This window comes from Caretta caretta, chromosome 2, assembly GCF_965140235.1.
Source record: "Caretta caretta isolate rCarCar2 chromosome 2, rCarCar1.hap1, whole genome shotgun sequence".
In the NCBI taxonomy this organism is placed as follows: domain Eukaryota; kingdom Metazoa; phylum Chordata; order Testudines; family Cheloniidae; genus Caretta; species Caretta caretta.
Window position 1 is genome coordinate 22770640 of NC_134207.1, and position 18748 is coordinate 22789387.

An 18748-nucleotide genomic window follows, 5' to 3' on the forward strand; every position below is an offset into this window, starting at 1 on the left:
CTATCCCCGCCTCCTGATTTTTCACACTAGCTATCTGGTCACCCTAGGAGAGATCCTGAGCTTACAATGGAGGGGTGGGAGAGGTCAGGACAGAGGCTGAGCCTTAGCAAGGGGGTAGGGTGAGCTGCTACTAATCAAGAAGGGCAGAGGAATGGAATCTGGAGCTGTTAGTGCGGGAGAGACTGACCCTGAGCCACAGGGAAGAAGATGTTGAGGACGAAAAGGAAGCCTGTTCACAGCGTGCATGGAAAACCTCCCCAGAGAAGTGTTTTCCATCTGAATTATACATGGCCAAACAGATATTTGAAGTTAAATACAGTACCTTTCTTTCTGGCTGTCTTTTTGTTAAATCAGCAGGAAGAGATTCTTGAGATAGTTTTAAGCCTTGAAAACTGGCAGAAGCTTGCTTAACCTGGCAAAACTAATGGCTGCACAAGGGCCTTTCATCTCCTGGGCCATAAAATACACAAAAGAGTTTATTTTTATAAGGTGCTTACAGGTAGCACCACACAGTCACGAGGTTTAATCATGTAAAAGACTTTTTTTTATTTAAAGCTGTATTCATTGCTGTTCACTTCTCTAGTAGCTATTATGTCTTGCCCCATAGTTTGGTGATGGGTAGGGCTAACATTAGGTAGGACTGTGTGGAAAGTTTGGGGGTGTGGTTTTTTTGTTGGTTTTTTTTTTTTGTGCCAGACATCACAAAAAATCCTTAATTTATTTCCAGGCCATGACACTTGAGCAAAATGTTGTGTCACATCAAAACTACAGCAGGCTCTCAATTTTTTGTGGATGAGACTACATCAGTATTTGCGGTGTTTAGATATGACCTTTGTAGCTGACAATGGACTTTTAACTGAAATGTGCTAAACTTTTCGAGAGAATGAAACCTTCATATTTGAAACTTTAGTTTGCTTTATTGCTCAGGAGGATGGAAGCAAAATAGAGGAAGCAGGGGAAGGACTTTAATGAAAAATTAACGTGTTTTGCTTAAACAGTCTATTTTGGAATGAAAATGTTATTGCACTCTTTTTGTGATGGAATGTGCTGGCTATTAGTGTTATGTCCCAATCTTAGCTGGGCCCATGAGAGCCAAAGGCCAATATTTTCTAAAATAAGAATGTACAGATAGGCTACTAAGTAAATACAGTAACTCCTTGCTTAATGTTGTAGTTATGTTCTTGAAAAATGCTACTTTAAGCAAAATGATGTTAAGCGAATCCAATTTCCCCATAAGAATTAATGTAAATGGTGGGAGGGGGTTTCAGGTTCCAGGGAAATTTTTTTTGCAGACAAAAGACATTATATACACACAGTATAATTTTTAAACAAACAGTTTAATACTGTACACAGCAATGATGATTGTGAAGCTTGGTTGAGGTGGTAGAATCAGAGGGTGGGATATTTCCCACCCTTCTTGCTGCTAAATGATGAACTAGCATTCGGCTGAGCCCTCAAGGGTTAACACATGGTTGTTAATGTAGCCTCACACTCTACAAGGCACCACAAATGGAGGGAGGAGACACAACAGATGCATGGCAGTGGCCGCAAATATTCCCTGCGGAAACTTGATGATGATCGTGTGTGTGTGAGAGAGAGAGGTGCACATTGCCCCTTTACATATGTGGACCCCACTCTAAGTACGCTGCCTTTTTAAGTATATCAGCAAGTTGAGACAGCAGCTGCTGCCAGTAAGCTCCCTCTGGCCTGAGCCCTGTCCAGCTGCAACGTGTGTGCATGCCCCCCCCCCGCCTGACTGGGGTGCAGCGTGTGTGTAGGGCCCTGCCCCTGAACGCCCTTCCCCTGGGGGGGAGGGTATGACAGGGTGACAAGGACCCATTGAATTAGAGCCCTGTCTTTTGCGGCAGGCTCCTGCAACACCTGCCCCTGCCTGGCGGGGATCTGGCTCCGCGGGGAACAGCTGTCTGAGATCTCGGGCAGTGGCTCTTTAAGGGACTGGCATTTGAATCTCCTTTCCGCGGGAAGCGACGGAGCAGGCGGGCTGAGCGCCTTTCTCTTAGCCAATCAGAACCGGGCAAAACACTTGCGCCCCCCCCCCCCCAACTTTGCACGCGCCAAAAATTCCAAAGGGACTCAGTACCGGTACGTGTCTCTCCGCACCCTGTCCGGGACTAACCGACCAGGGGAAAGAGAGTCCCACGGGACGAGGGGGGCGGAACGATTTCTGTCGGTGCGGCCGCAGGCTCAGTGATGGAGGGTAACAGCAGCAACAGGTACCACGCGACCTGCTGACTCTCAGGAGTCGCACCGCGGCTCTGCTGAGGGGCGGAGGCGGAGAGATACGACGGCAGGGCGGTGAAGCGACAGCCCGCGGTTTGTGGCGCCAGAATTCGGAGAGAAGCCGCCGCCCCCCCACCCGCTTGAGCCGGAACGGGTCCGGCCATGGTGATGCTACGGAGCAACACGGGTAGCGGGCGCGGCCGCCCCGTCCCGTCCGCCGCCCCGAGCGGTCAGGGGTCCCTTTACGACCTGATGGACTCAAGCTCCGAGTTCCTATCCCTGAACTCCCCGGCGCCCCGGAGCCGCAGGATGGGCACCCGCTCGGCCGCAGCCGCCTCCGGCAGCAAGTGCAGCAGAGGAGCCGGGAGAGCGCCGGAGGCCACGGGCAGCGTGAGTACCGGGGCAGCCTTGCGGCGGACAGCTATGCTGATGCCTTCTCCCAGGCCCGCCTGAAGAGTGCGATTCCCCCCGGTCCTTGGCGGCGACTGTCCCCACGGGCTGCGGCGGCGGGGTCCGGGGGGCGGAGGGGCCCGAGCTCTCCTGGCGCCGGCGAGCGGCCGTGGTGACCCCCTCCCCCGGGAAATCTGGGGTGGGGGTGGTGGTCTGAACTCCGCCCAGAAAACGGGGCCCATCCCCATAGTGTGGCGGGGTCTAGGGGCTGAGGGCACTCTACAGCGGGAGCCTGTGGTGAGACACGTCCGGCTTGGCTCCCCTTTGCTGGGGTCGGCTCTGCTCTGGCTTTAGGTAACCGGATTATCCGCGAAGCTGTGTTCATTCCCCACGTGCTGGCTCCAGAGCCTCCTGCGCACCTACCGTTTGAGGGTCAGAGCCTTAGGCCTTGTCTTTAGCGTTTTAACTGTGTGTGCGCGCGTGCGGTTGAGTAACATCATGGGCTCCACAGTGGAGATAAAGCACTTCCGTCTCACTCCGATGTAAACTTGGTGAGGTCATCACTATTCTCCTGTGGTTGGCCCTGCTTAGTTTATCTCCTTGTTTCCACTTTTTTTTTTTTAACAGAAGGCTAGTTCATGAGTTAGTCACCCCAGATGAGAACTCCGCTTTTACAGTGAAGACGAGGCCACTGCAGTGAGATGTTACTGTAGTGGATTGTGCAGATTAACATGTAGTCAGCAATGAAAGTTTAAAATGTTGTTAATTGTCATTAGCCTTCAGAGTTAACATTTTGCATAAGACAGGATCTGCCCTCATTGATTTTACACAATGACTGAAGCTGCTGGAGCACAAAGTTGTAGCAGCCTAAAGAGTACCAGGTTGCTGAGCCCATCTTAATTTAATTCATGTCCATATGGAGAGTGGGGAAGGATTCCCTGCTAGGGAGGGAACTGCTAAGAATAGACCTGAGCCTCTTATCTAAAAGAGAACTTCTGGAAACTAGGAAGGGTAAATCTTGTCAGTTCCAACTGTGTGACAAATGCACAGGCATATCCTGCTTCCTCTGAACACAAACTATATTAAAATATTCCCATCCGCCACACACTAGATGTCTTTTTTCCCTCCACCCCTGTTCTCGTTATGTCTCAGATCCCAGAGCTGGCCACGCTCATCCTGGTTTACCTATTAAAAACAATTGACAGAGTATACATAGAGTACAGTAACTCTTAACATGGTAGTTATGTTCCTGAAAAATGCTACTTTAAGCAAAATGATGTTAAGCTAATTCAATTGAGGGCTCAACCCAGTGTTAGTTCATCATTTAGCTGCAAGGCATTCCCTGGGAAATATCCCACCCTCTGACTCTACCACCTCAACCAAGCTTCACAATCATCATTGCTGTGTACAGTATTAAATTGTTTGTTTAAAACACAAAGTTTTAAACAAACAATTTAATACTGTACACAGCAATGATGATTGTGAAGCTTGGTTGAGGTGGTAGAGTCAAACACACATATACACATCTTTTGTCTGGCTAAAAAGAATTTCCTGGAACCTTAATATCCCCCCCCCCCCCCCCCCGCATTTAAATTAATTCTTATGTGGAAATTGGATTTGCTTAATATCGTTTTGCTTAAAGTGCATTTTTCAGGAGCATAACTACAACGTTAAGCGAGGAGTTACTGTACTTCAGTTGCAACTTCTGCGCTCCTATATCAGCCTGTGATGGGGTTTTACAGCTGCTGCAGTAGTATGTTCTGAGTTTATTACTTAGAGACCACTTCACAGGTAACAAATTGAAAAGTTAAGGGATTATTGTGGGGAATGATGTGTGTGTGGTTTATCCTAAATAAAATATCTAAGCTCTTTATTGGTTATTCAGAATATAGCTGTTTCTGACCAAATGACTTTCTAGGTTTTGAAGTTAAACCAGGTCAGAATGTTCCACCCAGATCTGTTCCTTGTATTCCAGAGGAATTTACGCTTAAATGTTGCCATATTCACAGAGAGAACATCAGGTGTCTCACTGGTACATGCCAGTATATGGAATTCAAATGTCCAAAACTACTTCACAACTAAATGCCTTTCTGATATACATGTGGGAATGTCATGTCACTTCTGAAGTGCAAAACAAAGGGTTTTTCAGTTAATTGCAAAATAGTTGTAAAGCTTCATATTTGCATAATTTAAAGGCAGAACTAAATTTTAAACTTTCCCCAGCAAAGTATGTATGAGATCAACCCAGAAAGAACATTTGGGAGTTTGCTGTTTAAAGGGATTTGAAGTGCCTAACTAAATTCCATGATCGCTACCAGTTAGCAAAACATCACAACTGAATGAAATTCTGACTTGCATGTCAGAACTTAGTTTGAGAAATGTTAGGCCTCTGTGGTTGAGTATCTTTTGAAAACTAAGTTCTTGGTCCCCTTTGTGGCAAACAGTTTTCAGTGGGGCATTCCCTGTCTCCATAGCAGCTGGAGGCAGAACAGATCTTTGCTCCGAGCCTGGGCTTCGTCCTGTCCCTCAGGAGGAATTCTCCAGAATTCTCTGCCTCCAAGCAGCACACAAGAGATGTCAGGTCTCCCTTTGTAGCAGAGCTTTTGCGGGACTTTTAACAAACTGTCAGTTTCTTCAGTGGCTTCAAGGCTTTTCTCCTCTAAACTTAAAAAATTTCCCCCCACACACAAACTTTCCGAGGTGGGTGAGAAAGACAGAACCTCTCCTCCCCTTAGAAATGGCAGTCATAGACAGCAGCTCCAGGAACCCAGTTTCCAGATGGCATGCAGCCAAGATCCATCCAGAGACAGTTGACCGGGCTCCAGCAAAACTCACCATGGGAGCAAGATCCATGCTGAGATAGTTGAGCAAGTTGCATGAAAGCTGTGCTCACTGAGACCAGGCCATGATCAGTGGCATGAAACTCGAGGTGTGGTGGTGGTTTTTGTTTTTTTTCCCCACAACCTCCCTCCCACACATGGGATCTGTATTCTCTCAGTTTGCAGAGCAAGCAGGAAAGCCTCTCCTGGGCCTCCTGAATCTCAGGGGAAGGCAAGGTCCACTAGAACAACCAGGAGGAAGAAATTTCTGCTCCCAGCCATTACGTAGGCAATGTCCATGCTGAGATTATTGAGAAGGCTGCAAAGCATTTCCTGTTTCTGCAAGCTATTTTACCTACAAATGCTCAGCTGCATGAAAGGTGCTAGCTTCTGTAAACTTTCTGATACTAATGAGTAAGGTTACGTTTCAATCACAGGTATTTTTAGTAAAAGTAATGGACAGGTCATGGGCAGTAAACAAAAATTCATGGCCTGTGACCTGTCCATGACTGTGACTAAAACTTGGGAAGGGAGGGGCAACTGCCAAGGACCCCTGCGGGAAGGGGCGGTTGGTGGGGCCGGTAGGTCTCTACATGGCTCCATACCTTCCCCCTCCGCCCCGCCCCAAGCAGCAGCAGAGTTAGGGAGGGGGCAGGGGTTGGGGCACGGGATGGGGTGAGGTGGGCTCTGGGCGGTGCTTACCTGGGGGACTCCCCAGAAGTGGCGACATCCCCTTGCTCAGCTTCTGGGTGGAGGCATGGCCGCCTCCGCCTGTAGGCACCACCCCCGCAGCACCATTGGCTGGGAACCAAAGCCAGTGGGAGCTGTGAAGCCAGCACTCTGGGCAGAGGCAGTGCGGAGAGCTGCCTGGCCACGCCTCTGCCTAGCAGCTGAGCGAGGGGATGTTGATGCTTCTGGGGAGTCCCCCAGGTAAGTTCCGCCCAGAGCCCGCCTCACCCCAGCCTGTGCCCCATCCTCTGCCACCTCCCACACACTAACTCTGCTGCTGGGGCAGGGAGCGGTGGCCTGAGACTGCCCCAGCAGTGACTGGCGTGGCTGGTGCATTGGTGGTCTGAGCTGCCCCTGAGCCAGGTGCACTGGCTGCTGCAGAAGTCACTGAACCCGTGACAAACTCGCAGCCTGTCAAGGTTCCTCCCCCACTCTGAACTCTAGAGTACAGATGTGGGGACCTGCATGAAAAACCTCCTAAGCTTATCTTTACCAGCTTAGGTCAAAACTTCCCCAAGGTACAAAATATTCCACCCTTTGTCCTTGGATTGGCCGCTACCACCACCAAACTAATACTGGTTACTGGGGAAGAGCTGTTTGGACACGTCTTTCCCCCCCAAAATACTTCCCAAAACCTTGCACCCCACTTCCTGGACAAGGTTTGGTAAAAAGCCTCACCAATTTGCCTAGGTGACTACAGACCCAGACCCTTAGATCTTAAGAACAATGAACAATCCTCCCAACACTTGCACCCCCCCTTTCCTGGGAAATGTTGGATAAAAAGCCTCACCAATTTGCATAGGTGACTACAGACCCAAACCCTTGGATCTGAGAACAATGAAAAAGCATTCAGTTTTCTTACAAGAAGACTTTTAATAAAAATAGAAGTAAATAGAAATAAAGAAATCCCCCCTGTAAAATCAGGATGGTAGATACCTTACAGGGTAATTAGATTCAAAACATAGAGAACCCCTCTAGGCAAACCCTTAAGTTACAAAAAAGATATTCTATTCAGCACAATTCTTTTCTCAGCCGTTTAAAGAAATCATAATCTAACCCGTACCTAGCTAGATTACTTACTAAAAGTTCTAAGACTCCATTCCTGGTCTATCCCCGGCCAAGACAGACTATAGACAGACACACAGACCCTTTGTTTCTCTCCCTCCTCCCAGCTTTTGAAAGTATCTTGTCTCCTCATTGGTCATTTTGGTCAGGTGCCAGCGAGGTTACCTTTAGCTTCTTAACCCTTTACAGGTGAGAGGAGCTTTCCCCTGGCCAGGAGGGATTTCAAAGGGGTTTACCCTTCCCTTTATATTTAAGACACAGCCTTACTAATGAGTCATTTGTCTCCAGTGGCTCTGGTTCACTCCATTCTGTGCAGTCAGTCCCCACTCAGAATCACTTCACTCCACGCTCCTGATTCCTTTCCCTGTTAGATAGGCCTACCTCCTCTCCCCTTCAAGTGATCCTACAGAAGGTCATGAAGTTGCTACTATTTTTGTAAGGGTGACACGTGGGATACATGCTTGCAGACTCTCTCAGCCCTGGTCAAGTTCCCCCTGCTGGACACTTGCCAGGCTGCTCTGTTTGGACCCACATGTAGGGCCTAAGTCGTCTTAGGCTCCCTTTTGTCTGCACAGGCTTAAGTCACCACCTCTGGTTCTAGACTTTCTGGCAAATTTCCAGCACACAGACTGTCTCATAATCCTTCCCTAGGAGTGGGAGCCCATGGTCCAGCTGCCCTTGACCCTGAGAACCAGTGCTGATCTCCCCTCCCACAATATCACCTCAGCACTTTAGTATACCCTTTTCCAGATGTCCATTCTTGTGGATACTCTGGCTTCTAGTTTACCTCTTTGGGGGGACATGAAAGTTGAAGCCAACAGACACAAGCTTTTCCAAAAACAATCACACTTTACTTTAGACAGCATGAGAGGAATACAGATCTGTGTAAAATAAGAAAATTCTATATGCAATTCCTGCCCAGTATCTTCACAACTCTTGAGCATTCTTTGAGAATTGGTCAGAGTCCCTTCTCCTGAACTTGAGTCCTCCAGCATGTTTCTCTTCCTATACTGGATCTATGGAGAGAACTGATACCTTTGTCGGGTGATGCCTGGTGAGTCTCAAAACCATCCAAACTCTAGTATCTTGAATCTAATGCCCTGCTTTAGTGGGGGGGGAAAGCTTGGTTGCAGTGAGCCACACTACTAAGAAGTTTGGGAGGACAGCTCTAAAGAACAGGAGAAATCTCTAAAGCTGGGGCTTTGAGCTAGATCAGGGGTTCCTCAGACTTCATTGCACTGTGAACCCTTCTGATAACAAAAATTACTATATTACCCCATTCAGGGGAACTGAAGCCTGAGCCCGCCCAAGCCCCGCCTCCCTGGGTGCGGGGCCAAAGCTCTAAGGCTTCAGCCCCAGCAAGGGGCCTATAATCTGAGACCTGCCGCCCAGTCTTGAAGCACTGGGGCTTCAGCTTCAGCCCTGGGCCCCAGCAAGTCTAAGCCAACTCTGGTAACCTCTTTAAAATGGGGTTGTGACCCACTTTGGGGTCCCAACCCACAGTTTGAGAACTGCTGAGCTAGATACCTCAGACTTTCAACCAAGTTTCTCAGCGCTAAGCATGAAGGGGGAGGGCTAACTTTACAGATACATGTGTAGAAAATGAAACACAAACCTCAAAGGTGAAAAGCTCTGTAATTCTTCCTCAACTGGTTTGAAGATGTGATTAAGGTGGACTGGAAATTCCTTATCAAGACCTACTTCTACCTAAGGTTAAGCCTGCTGTGGCTTTCTTAGTAAAGGGCATAGTTATACCAGCTGAAGTGTTCTGCCAACTCCCCAGACAGGCGAATAAGATCTTCACTGAGAGAAAACTTTGGAGTAGTTTCAGCTCTGAGACTATTTGCAGTGATCTAATTGTAGAGGTCTGTGCTCAACTGGGACCCCCGTGAGCATGCATTAAAAAAAACCTACATAAAATCTTCTTTAAACTAGATTTCCCTAGCCTACTTTTCCAAGACTGATGTTTCACCAGTTTCTGATTTGCTGTGCATTTAAAACTTCCAAATACATGTCCCTGAGGAATGCCATAAGTGAAAGGGAAATGTGTCTGTCCTTGCTTGGATTACAGGGTGCAGCAGCCATTGCTAAAAGCTTTCTGAAGCATGGCTTTGAATGAACAAGTGGAAGGGCCAGTTACAGCCCTCACAAAATTCTAGCAGCTCAGTCATTGGCCAACACCATCTTTATTTCAGGAGAGAGACAGAAGATAGGAGGGTGTGCTAACGTTTGGCAAATCAGACTAAGGGTATGTCTACACTACAAAATTAGGTTGAATTTATAGACGTCGGTTTTGTAGAAAGTGTTTTTATACAGTCGATTGTGTGTCCCCCTACACAAATGCTCTAAGTGCATGTAGTCAGCAGAGTGTGTCCACAGTACCAAGGCAATCGTCGACTTCCGGAGCGTTGCACTGTGGATAGCTATCCCACAGTTCCTGCAGTCTGCGCCGCCTATTTGAATTCTGAGTAGAAATCCCAGTGGCTGATGGGGCTAAAACATTGTCGCAGGTGGTTCTGGGTACATATCGTCAGGCCCTCCTTCCCTCCCTCCCTCCTTTCATGAAAGCAAGGGCAGACAATCGTTTTGCGCCTTTTTTCTTGAGTTACCTGTGCAGACACCATACCACGGCAAGCATGGAGCCCGCTTAGCTAACAGTCACCGTATCTCTCCTGGGTGCTGGCAGATGCGGTACTGCATTGCTACACAGCAGCAGTTTATTGCCTTTTGGCAGCAGCCAGTGCAGTATGACTGGTAGCCGTCGTCGCCATAGTCCTGGGTGCTCTTTTAACTGACCTCGATGAGGTCAGGGGCGCCTGGGCAAACGGGAGTGGCGTAGCCAGGTCGTTTCCCTTTTAAGTTTCGTCTCATGGCGATTCAGTCCTACCGGCAGTGCACTGTCTCTTTTAATCAGCAGCCAACAGAAGACGATGGCCAGTAGTCATACTGCACCGTCTTCTGCCAAGCACCCAAGAGATGACGATGGCTAGTGGTAGTACTGCACAGTCTGCTGCCAGCAAGATGTATAAAGATAGAAGAAGTGGCTCAAAACATGAAATAGACCAGATTTGTTTTGCATTTATTTTCTCCTCCCTCCCTCCGTGAAATCAACGGCCTGCTAAACCCAGTTTTGAGTTCTGCCCTTGAGGGGGCCATTCTGTTTCTTGCAAAGCCACCCCTTTGTTGATTTGAATTCCATGTATGCCAACCCTATAAGCCATGTCGTACCTCTCTCTGTCAGGGCAACAGCAGGCAATCGTTCCGCGCCTTTTTTCTGTGCAGATGCAAGACCGCGGCAAGCATGGAGCCCGCTTGGATCACTTTGGCAATTAGGAGCACATTAAACACCACATGCATTATCCAGCAGTATATGCAGCACCAGAACCTGGCAAAGCGAAACCGGGCGAGTAGGCAACGTCAGCGCGGTGACGAGAGTGATGAGGATATGGACACAGACTTCTCTCAAAGCACGGGCCCTGGCAGTGTGGGCATCATGGTGCTAACGGGGCAGGTTCATGCGGTGGAACGCGGATTCTGGGTTAGGGAGACAAGTGCAGACTGGTGAGACATAGTGTTGCAGGTAGTATTGCAGGTCTGGGATGATTCTCAGTGGCTGTGAAACTTTTGCATGCGTAAGGGCACTTTCATGGAACTTTGTGACTTGTTTCCCCTGCCCTGAGGCGCAAGAATACCAAGGTGAGAGCAGCCTTCACAGTTGAAAAGCGAGTGGCAATAGCCCTGTGGAAGCTTGCAACGCCAGACAGCTACCGGTCAGTCGGGAATCAACTTGGAGTCGGCAAATCTGCTGTGGGGGCTGCTGTGATGCAAGTAGCCAATGCAATCAAAAATGTGCTGATATCAAGGGTAGTGACGCTGGGAAATGTGCAGGTCATAGTGGATGGCTTTGCTGCAATGGGATTCCCTAACTGTGGTGGGGCCATAGATGGAACCCATATCCCTGTCTTGGCACCAGAGCACCAAGCCGGCAAGAACATAAACCGCAAGGGGTACTTTTCAATAGTGCTGCAAGCACTGGTGGATCACAAGGGACATTTCACCAACATCAACGTGGGATAGTCGGGAAAGGTACATGACGCTCGCATCTTCAGGAACTCTGGTCTGTTTCAAAAGCTGCAGGAAGGGACTTTATTCCCAGACCAGAAAATAACTGTTGGGGATGTTGAAATGCCTGTAGTTCTCCTTGGGAACCCAGCCTACCCCTTAATGCCATGGCTCATGAAGCCATACACAGGCAGCCTGGACAGTAGTCAGGAGCTGTTCAACTACAGGCTCAGCAAGGGTAGAATGTGCATTTGGATGTTTAAAAGCACGCTGGTGCAGTTTACTGACTCAGACCTCAGCGAAACCAATATTCCGACTTGCATAATGACAGGTTTGAGTAGCAGCCGTGTTAGTCTGTATTCACAAAAAGAAAAGGAGTACTTGTGGCACCTTAGAGACTAACAAATTTGTTTGAGCATAAGGTATCGTGAGCTGTAGCCACAAGTTCTCCTTTTCTTTTTGCGAATATTCCCACTGTTACTGCTTGCTGTGCACTCCACAATATCTGTGAGAGCAAGGGGGAGACGTTTATGGTGGGGTGGGAGGTTGAGGCAAATCGCCTGGCCGCTGGTTACGCACAACCAGACGCCAGGGCGGTTAGAGCACAGGAGGGCGCGGTGCACATCAGAGAAGGTTTGAAAACCAGTTTCATGACTGGCCAGGCTACGGTGTGAATGTTCTGTTTGTTTCTCCTTGATGAAACCCACCGCCCCTTGGTTCAATCTACTTCTCTGTAAGCTAACCACCCTCCCCTCCTCCCTTCGATCACCACTTGCAGAGGCAATAAAGTCATTGTTGCTTCACATTCATGCATTCTTTATTCATTCATCACAGAAATAGGGGGATAACTACCAAGGTAGCCCAGGAGGGGTGGTGAAGGAGAGAAGGACAAGGCCACACAGCACTTTAAAAGTTTAAAACTTTAAAACTTATTGAATGCCAGCCTTCTGTTGCTTGGGCAATCCTCTGGGGTGGAGTGGCTGGGTGGCCGGAGGCCCCTCCACCGCATTCTTGGGCGTCTGGGTGAGGAGGCTATGGAACTTGGGGAGGAGGGTGGTTGGTTACACGGGCTGTAGCGGCGGTCTGTGCTCCTGCTGCCTTTTCTGCAGCTCAACCATATGCTGGAGCATATTAGTTTGATCCTCCAGCAGCCTCAGCATTGAATTCTGCCTCCTCTCATCACCCTGCCGCCACCTTTCAGCTTCAGCCCAGCACCTCTCCTCCCGGTCATTTTGTCCTTTCCTGCATTCTGACATTGTCTGCCTCCACGCATTCATCTGTGCTCTGTCAGTGTGGGAGGACAGCATGAGCTCAGAGAACATTTCATCGCGAGTGCGTTTTTTTCGCCTTCTGATCTTCGCTAGCCTCTGGGAAGGAGAAGATCCTGTGATCCTTGAAACACATGCAGCTGGTGGAGGAAAAAAATGGACAGCGGTATTTAAAAAGACACATTTTATAGAACAATGGGTACACTCTTTCACGGTAAACCTTGCTGTTAACATTACATACATTGCACATGTGCTTTCGTTCCAAGGTCGCATTTTGCTTCCCCCCAGCGCATGGCTAGCCCCTCCTCCCTCCCCGTGGCTAACAGCGGGGAACCTTTCTGTTCAGCCACAGGCAAACAGCCCAGCAGGAACGGGCACCTCTGAATGTCCCCTTAAGAAAAGCACCCTATTTCAACCAGGCGACCATGAATGATATCACTCTCCTGAGGATAACACAGAGAGATAAAGAACAGATGTTGTTTGAATGCCAGCAAACATACACTGCAATGCTTTGTTGTACAATGATTTCCGAGTATGTGCTACTGGCCTGGAGTGGTAAAGTGTCCTACCACAATGGACGGAATAAGCCTGTCCTCCCCAGAAACCTTTTGCAAAGGCTTTGGGAGTACATCCAGGAGAGCCGCGAATGCCAGGGCAAATTAATCATTAAACTCGCTTGCTTTTAAACCATGTATACTATTTTAAAAGGTACACTCACCAGAGGTCCCTTCTCTGCCTGGCGGGTCCGGGAGGCAGCCTTGGGTGGGTTCGGGGGGTACTGGCTCCAGGTCCAGGGTGAGAAACAGTTCCTAGCTGTCAGGAAAACCAGTTTCTCCGCTTGCTTGCTGTGAGCTATCTACAACCTCATCATCCTCTTCCTCATCCCCAGAACCTGCTTCCGTGTCGCCTCCATCTCCATTGAAGGAGTCAAACAACATGTTTGTGGTAGTGGTGGCTGAACCCCCCCTAAAAGGGCACGCAGCTTATAGAAGCGGCATGTTTGGGGCTTTGACCCGGAGCGGCCATTCGCCTCTCTGGTTTTCTGGTAGGCTTACCTCAGCTCCTTAAGTTTCACGTGGCACTGCTTCGGGTCCTTGTTATGGCCTCAGTCCTTCCTGCCCTGGAAGATTTTGACAAAGGTTTTGGCATTTCGAGAACTGGAAGGGAGTTCTGATAGCACGGATTCCTCTCCCCATACAGCGATCAGATCCCGTACCTCCCGTTTGGTCCATGCTGGAGCTCTTTGCGATTCTGGGACTCCATCATGGTCACCTCTGCTGATGAGTTCTGCATGGTCACCTGCAGCTTGCCACGCTGGCCAAATAGGAAATTGAAATTCAAAAGTTCGTGGGCCTTTTTCTGTCTACCTGGCCAGTGCATCTGAGTTGAGAGTGCTGTCCAGAGTGGTCACAATGGAGCACTCTGGGATAGCTCCCGGAGGCCAATACTGTCTAATTGTGTCCACAGTGCCCCAGATTCGACCCAGCAAGACCGATTTCAGCGCTAATCCCCTTGTCAGGGGTGGAGTAAGGAAATCGATTTTAAGAGCCCTTTAAGTCGAAAAAAGGGGCTTCGTTGTGTGGACGGTGGCAGGGTTAAATCGATTTAACGCTGCTGAATTCAACCTCAACTTCTAGTGTAGACCAGGGCTGAGAGAAAAGGCTCAGATTCAACTCCAGGTTATCCTTGTGTGGATTCCCAACACAATTCTAGCTTTGCATCTAGCCTGTAATTACAACAAATCAATATATAAACAACTTCATCAGAGGTCTAGTACTAGCATCTTTGGTGAATTAATTCTTAATTATTTAACAGCTACGTGATGTTGAGTCCAGATAGAAGACCTTGTGCATGGGGAACATACCTGGATCCCATTATGATGTGGGGCAAGGCAAGGCGGGACATGTAGCTCAAGAAGTAGATATGGAGTATAATCTGTCTCGTCCTATGAACTGTCAAGTGCACCCCTCCACTTTCAGCAGATGACTCTTCAGGAACATGGTATGTATTTATGTATACAATCTTCCTTAAGAGAAGCAGCCCTGTTCGATCCAGAAGTGGATGCTCTATTCCCCAGAGTTCTACACCAAGAAAGAAAATCCAGGCCAGCTGTCTCAGCAAGAAGCACTTAGAACCAGGGGAATGCAGTCTAGATCATTTAGCCTTTTGCTGGATTACAGACCAGTTTGAAAGCCTGTTAATCACCTACAGGCATTTAAGTCCAGCTTGGAAAAAAATCAATAGGTACTACATGAGAGAGAGACAGACACCCAAAATCAGAGGGTGATTTAATCTCATGAAGTTGGCAAAAAGTCCTCAGTCAAGGGGTATGGAGCTGCTCTGCAGCATTTCCTACAGGTCGCTGGTTACAAACTGTCTTTCACAGCCTCGCCCTCTCTAGGCAAATACAGTTCTTCTCAGAGGTAGTCTTATGTTGTTCAATGCTGAATATGAACTCCAGCCTCCTCAGTTATTTCCTTAGCCCTCTTTCCTGTAGAGGGGTGGGAGGATTCCCAGGATTCTTCTCTTACAGCTGCAGGCTTCTCCTTAAGGGAGCAGTTTGCTCCGTTTTGGGTCAGCCTTCCTTAAGCACCTGGACATAAACTCCAGCCTCCTTGGATATTTCACAATGCTCTTCAGGTGTAGGGGCTTCGCAGCACCCTTCTCCACAGAGTCCCTCTTCTAGAGCTCAGCTTTTGCTGAGTCAGCCCTGAACTGGTCCTGTCTGGATCTAGGAGTACTCTCCAGCTGCTATTGAGCTCCCAGCTATGCTTATTTCTCTTCCTGTTTCATTCCTCAGAGAAGGAGTTCATTTCCCTTTCCTAGAAGGCACTCATCCTGTTACAAGATGCAGGTGCCCTCCTCCTAGGCCCAATCAGTTAACAAAACTGGGGTGTACTAATAAGGCACAGATGCACTTAGCCCTAGCTCGCCCTTAAGTGCCAGTCACTCTGTGACCACCTCCTTTATTTCCCCTCCCTCCCCCTTAATCACTGAGAGTGAAGATGGTAGAGGAGATTATGAAGGAACAGGCCACAGTGAATATAATCAACTTCTCATTAACTCTCAGGTCTGGGTTCTCAGACCTGAACTAGGTGTAACTGGAACCGCCTCTCAAACTCCCAGCAAACCCATGCACGCACAACAGAGTGCCAACAGGGACCTATCCTAAGTAGTATCCACGAACCCATCAGCAGGGAAGCTCCGAGGAAGGAGCTGTAGTTGTTCTGAGAAAGTGATAGAAAGCCCTCCTAGCATCTCAGACGTTATTTTGTGAGTCATCTGAGGTTTAGATGTTGGCATTACAAGGACACCAATCAGCTGAAACAAAGGACATTCTATGTTTGGTTTTTTTATAAGGTGGCCTCACCCTGGGGCTCAAGGTCAACGTTTCTTAGATGGGCAAGTCAGCCAGGCATATTGCATTATAAGAAACCAACCCCTCATCACCATTACACAACACATTCCTGAAGACCACCACTCTTCTCAGTCCTTTGGCAATATGCATATTCCTGTCATAATCTTGATCTGTGGCCTGTGAGTCCTAATAAAACCACATTGGTGGGAAGTCTCTTTCTGACTGAAAATAAGTTGCCTGCTTACCGTCTCCTTGTCCAACTGGGATTTCAGAGCTTGGTATGCTCTTAATGAAACTTCAGTCAAATTTTCTGTCAAAGATGGTAGTTCTGTGAACTAACCAGGCCTCCATCACCAAGGTGTCCACAGTGTCATATAATATGAAGTGGTATTATTGCCCTTCTGACTGAATCCAAACATCTTCAGAAAGTAGAAGTGCATAAGTTAGATATACCTATTTATTCAGTGTCTCAGGTAAAACTTCACATTACTATGCATTCTGAAAAAAGCAGCAGTTTTGTGAGCAGAGCTCACACATCTTATGAGGAGGCCTGCAAGGCTACCACAGAGACCTCCATCCACACTTCTCTAACAAGAGAGATCCTCATCCCTGCCGATGCAGCATTTTATAGAAGGCGCTTACAAAACCAAGGTGTTCTAGTAACCTTAACTGCATGGGTAAATTGAATTCTCCCTTGGGATGACCTACTGCATTCTGCATCCCATAGTGAAGACTGTATGCCATGGAGGGGACTGAGAGAAGGGAAAATTCTGTCTTACCTGTGAATTTTCATTCTGGGACCCTCCATGTCCAACAGTCTGACCTTCAGAGGATTGCATTATATCTAGGGTTTCTCCTGGTTGTTGCTTCCTTAAGTATTTTGAAAAGGGAGAAGGTGTTCCTCCAGGAAATCCCTAAATTTCAAGTCAAGGCTCTGCTGCAAATGGTTTGAATTGAATAGTTCTGATGCCTGGTCTACATTTAAAAATTAGATTGACCTACCTATGTTGCTCATCTAACCCCCCGTGTAGATGCAGCTAGGTCGATGGAAGAATTCTTCTGTTTACCTAGCTATTGCTTCTCTGAGACATGGATTTTTCCATCGATGGAAAAATCCTTCTGGCAATTTAAAAAGCGTTTACGACATAGTGCTACCGCGGCACAGCTGCAGCACCATAGCTGCGCTGCTGTAGCGGTGACATACTCATAGCTTCCAAAATGGAAAAATACTATCGTTTTAGAGGGCTCTTCCTGAGGAGCAATCTTAAACCCAGGCTCTGAATAAAGATCATGGCGATGTAGAATACTGTGAATACTCTCTGACTTGGAAGGTCCTAGAATGAAAAATCGCAGGAAAGAAGTAATTTTCCCATTTTACTAAATGTACATGCTTTAACTAGAACATTTTTCTTTTTTCTTCATCTTCCTAGGAATTTTCTTCTGGCAAAGCTGAATGTTTCACTGGACATTCCTTAAGACCAATGAGAAAAAGTAACCTGCACTCTTCAGACTCTAGCTTTGACAAAAGTATGGAAATGTTAAATGAGAATGTCAATGGAAGACACTTTACAAGGTAACTGCTCTCTTTCCATGTCTCTTAATAATCACTGTTAAATTGAAATCTAGTCACTTAAAGCAGAGGAGGAGTAAAAGTAACTTCAAATATTCCATCAGCTCCTAAATAGTCTTCCTAATTTTTGCTCTTTTACAAACGCATTTCTTTTTTTGTGGGGGGAGAAATGTGTCTTCCATTGCTGTGTTAAGAATCTCTGCAAACAGGGAAAGGTGGAACTAATTATACGCAATGTTATCCTGAACAGAGCAAGAGAAAATAAAGATACTCTTTACAAATCATCTTCTTATGGTAATATTAACTGAAATTAACCTACCATCGTTTCAAATTATTCAGACATAAGAGTGGTATATAAGCTGATAGTGTCCCTTTAATTTTAAGTTGGCAGACTTTTTTATTCTAACAGTCAAATGTTTAACTTCCTGGGGGATAATACTTTCAGTGCTGAAGTTTTTTGCTTTCTCAGTACAGTCACATTTTGTGTCCTTGTCGGTGGCCGAGAATAGACTTCCCCATTCGCTAGCAGCAAGTTGACTTGGCTTATGCATTCCTGCCTAACTGGTTCTTCCATTTACTTTCTGGTCAGTTTATGCTTCATTTGACCAGGGAATTGGGCAATATAAGGCTTGAACCATGCTTTGTTAAATTTTTACACTTAAAACTAAAAAGGGAATAGAAAAGATGAGTGTACCATGGCCAAGTGGATTTTAATGTTCACTTCAAAAATAACCTTACAATTGAATAACTTAAATTTTTTTGCCTGTAACCACTGTTGCTTGTATAAGGAGGGCATACTACCTCTTTGCCTTACCTACCATAGTCAAGCCAAGAAAAACTTCACAGTTATATATGTTTGCTTCACATATCAGTCCTTTTTTGACTTCAGAATTGGTTTTTCAAACTTTAAAACTTCAGTGGGGCAAATCAATGATATCTTTCCAAGTCTGGAATTACAAATGCTCTCCCAGACCTATGTATGTGCATATAGTACCCCGATCCTTTTTGTGATCTTTGGGCACTATAAAAATAATAGATCTTTTGCCTGCATAAGCCTGTGTTTTAAACTAGTGAAATCTAGAACTTGATGCCCAAATAGATTAAGCAAGTACAATAACTCTTATATTTCCCCTTCCTTTATATAGGCAGTTGGCTAAACTGCAGGCTGACCAAAAAAATGAAGATTGTAAAGCAGGTAAAGAAAGAAAATACAAATCTTTCCAATTTTTAGTTAGTGGTAGGTTTT

At 47.1% G+C, this 18748-nt stretch overlaps 1 protein-coding gene across 4 annotated transcripts in view; it reads left to right on the forward strand.

The window, feature by feature from the left end:
• The first annotated feature begins 2075 nt into the window (after positions 1-2075).
• ATAD2 (ATPase family AAA domain containing 2) overlaps positions 2076-18748 on the forward strand; it is a 95785-nt gene continuing 79112 nt past the window's right edge. For 2 of the 4 annotated variants that reach the window (XM_048841589.2, XM_048841590.2), the window contains exons 1-3: positions 2077-2631; positions 17363-17505; positions 18648-18697. In XM_048841589.2, coding sequence (XP_048697546.2) covers positions 2404-2631; positions 17363-17505; positions 18648-18697 — 421 coding nt within the window. In that variant the 5' untranslated portion in view covers positions 2077-2403. Of the gene's footprint in view, positions 2632-14444; positions 14576-17362; positions 17506-18647; positions 18698-18748 lie in introns of those variants that run through there. The other 2 variants (XM_048841591.2, XM_075124951.1) reach the window with 2 other exon arrangements.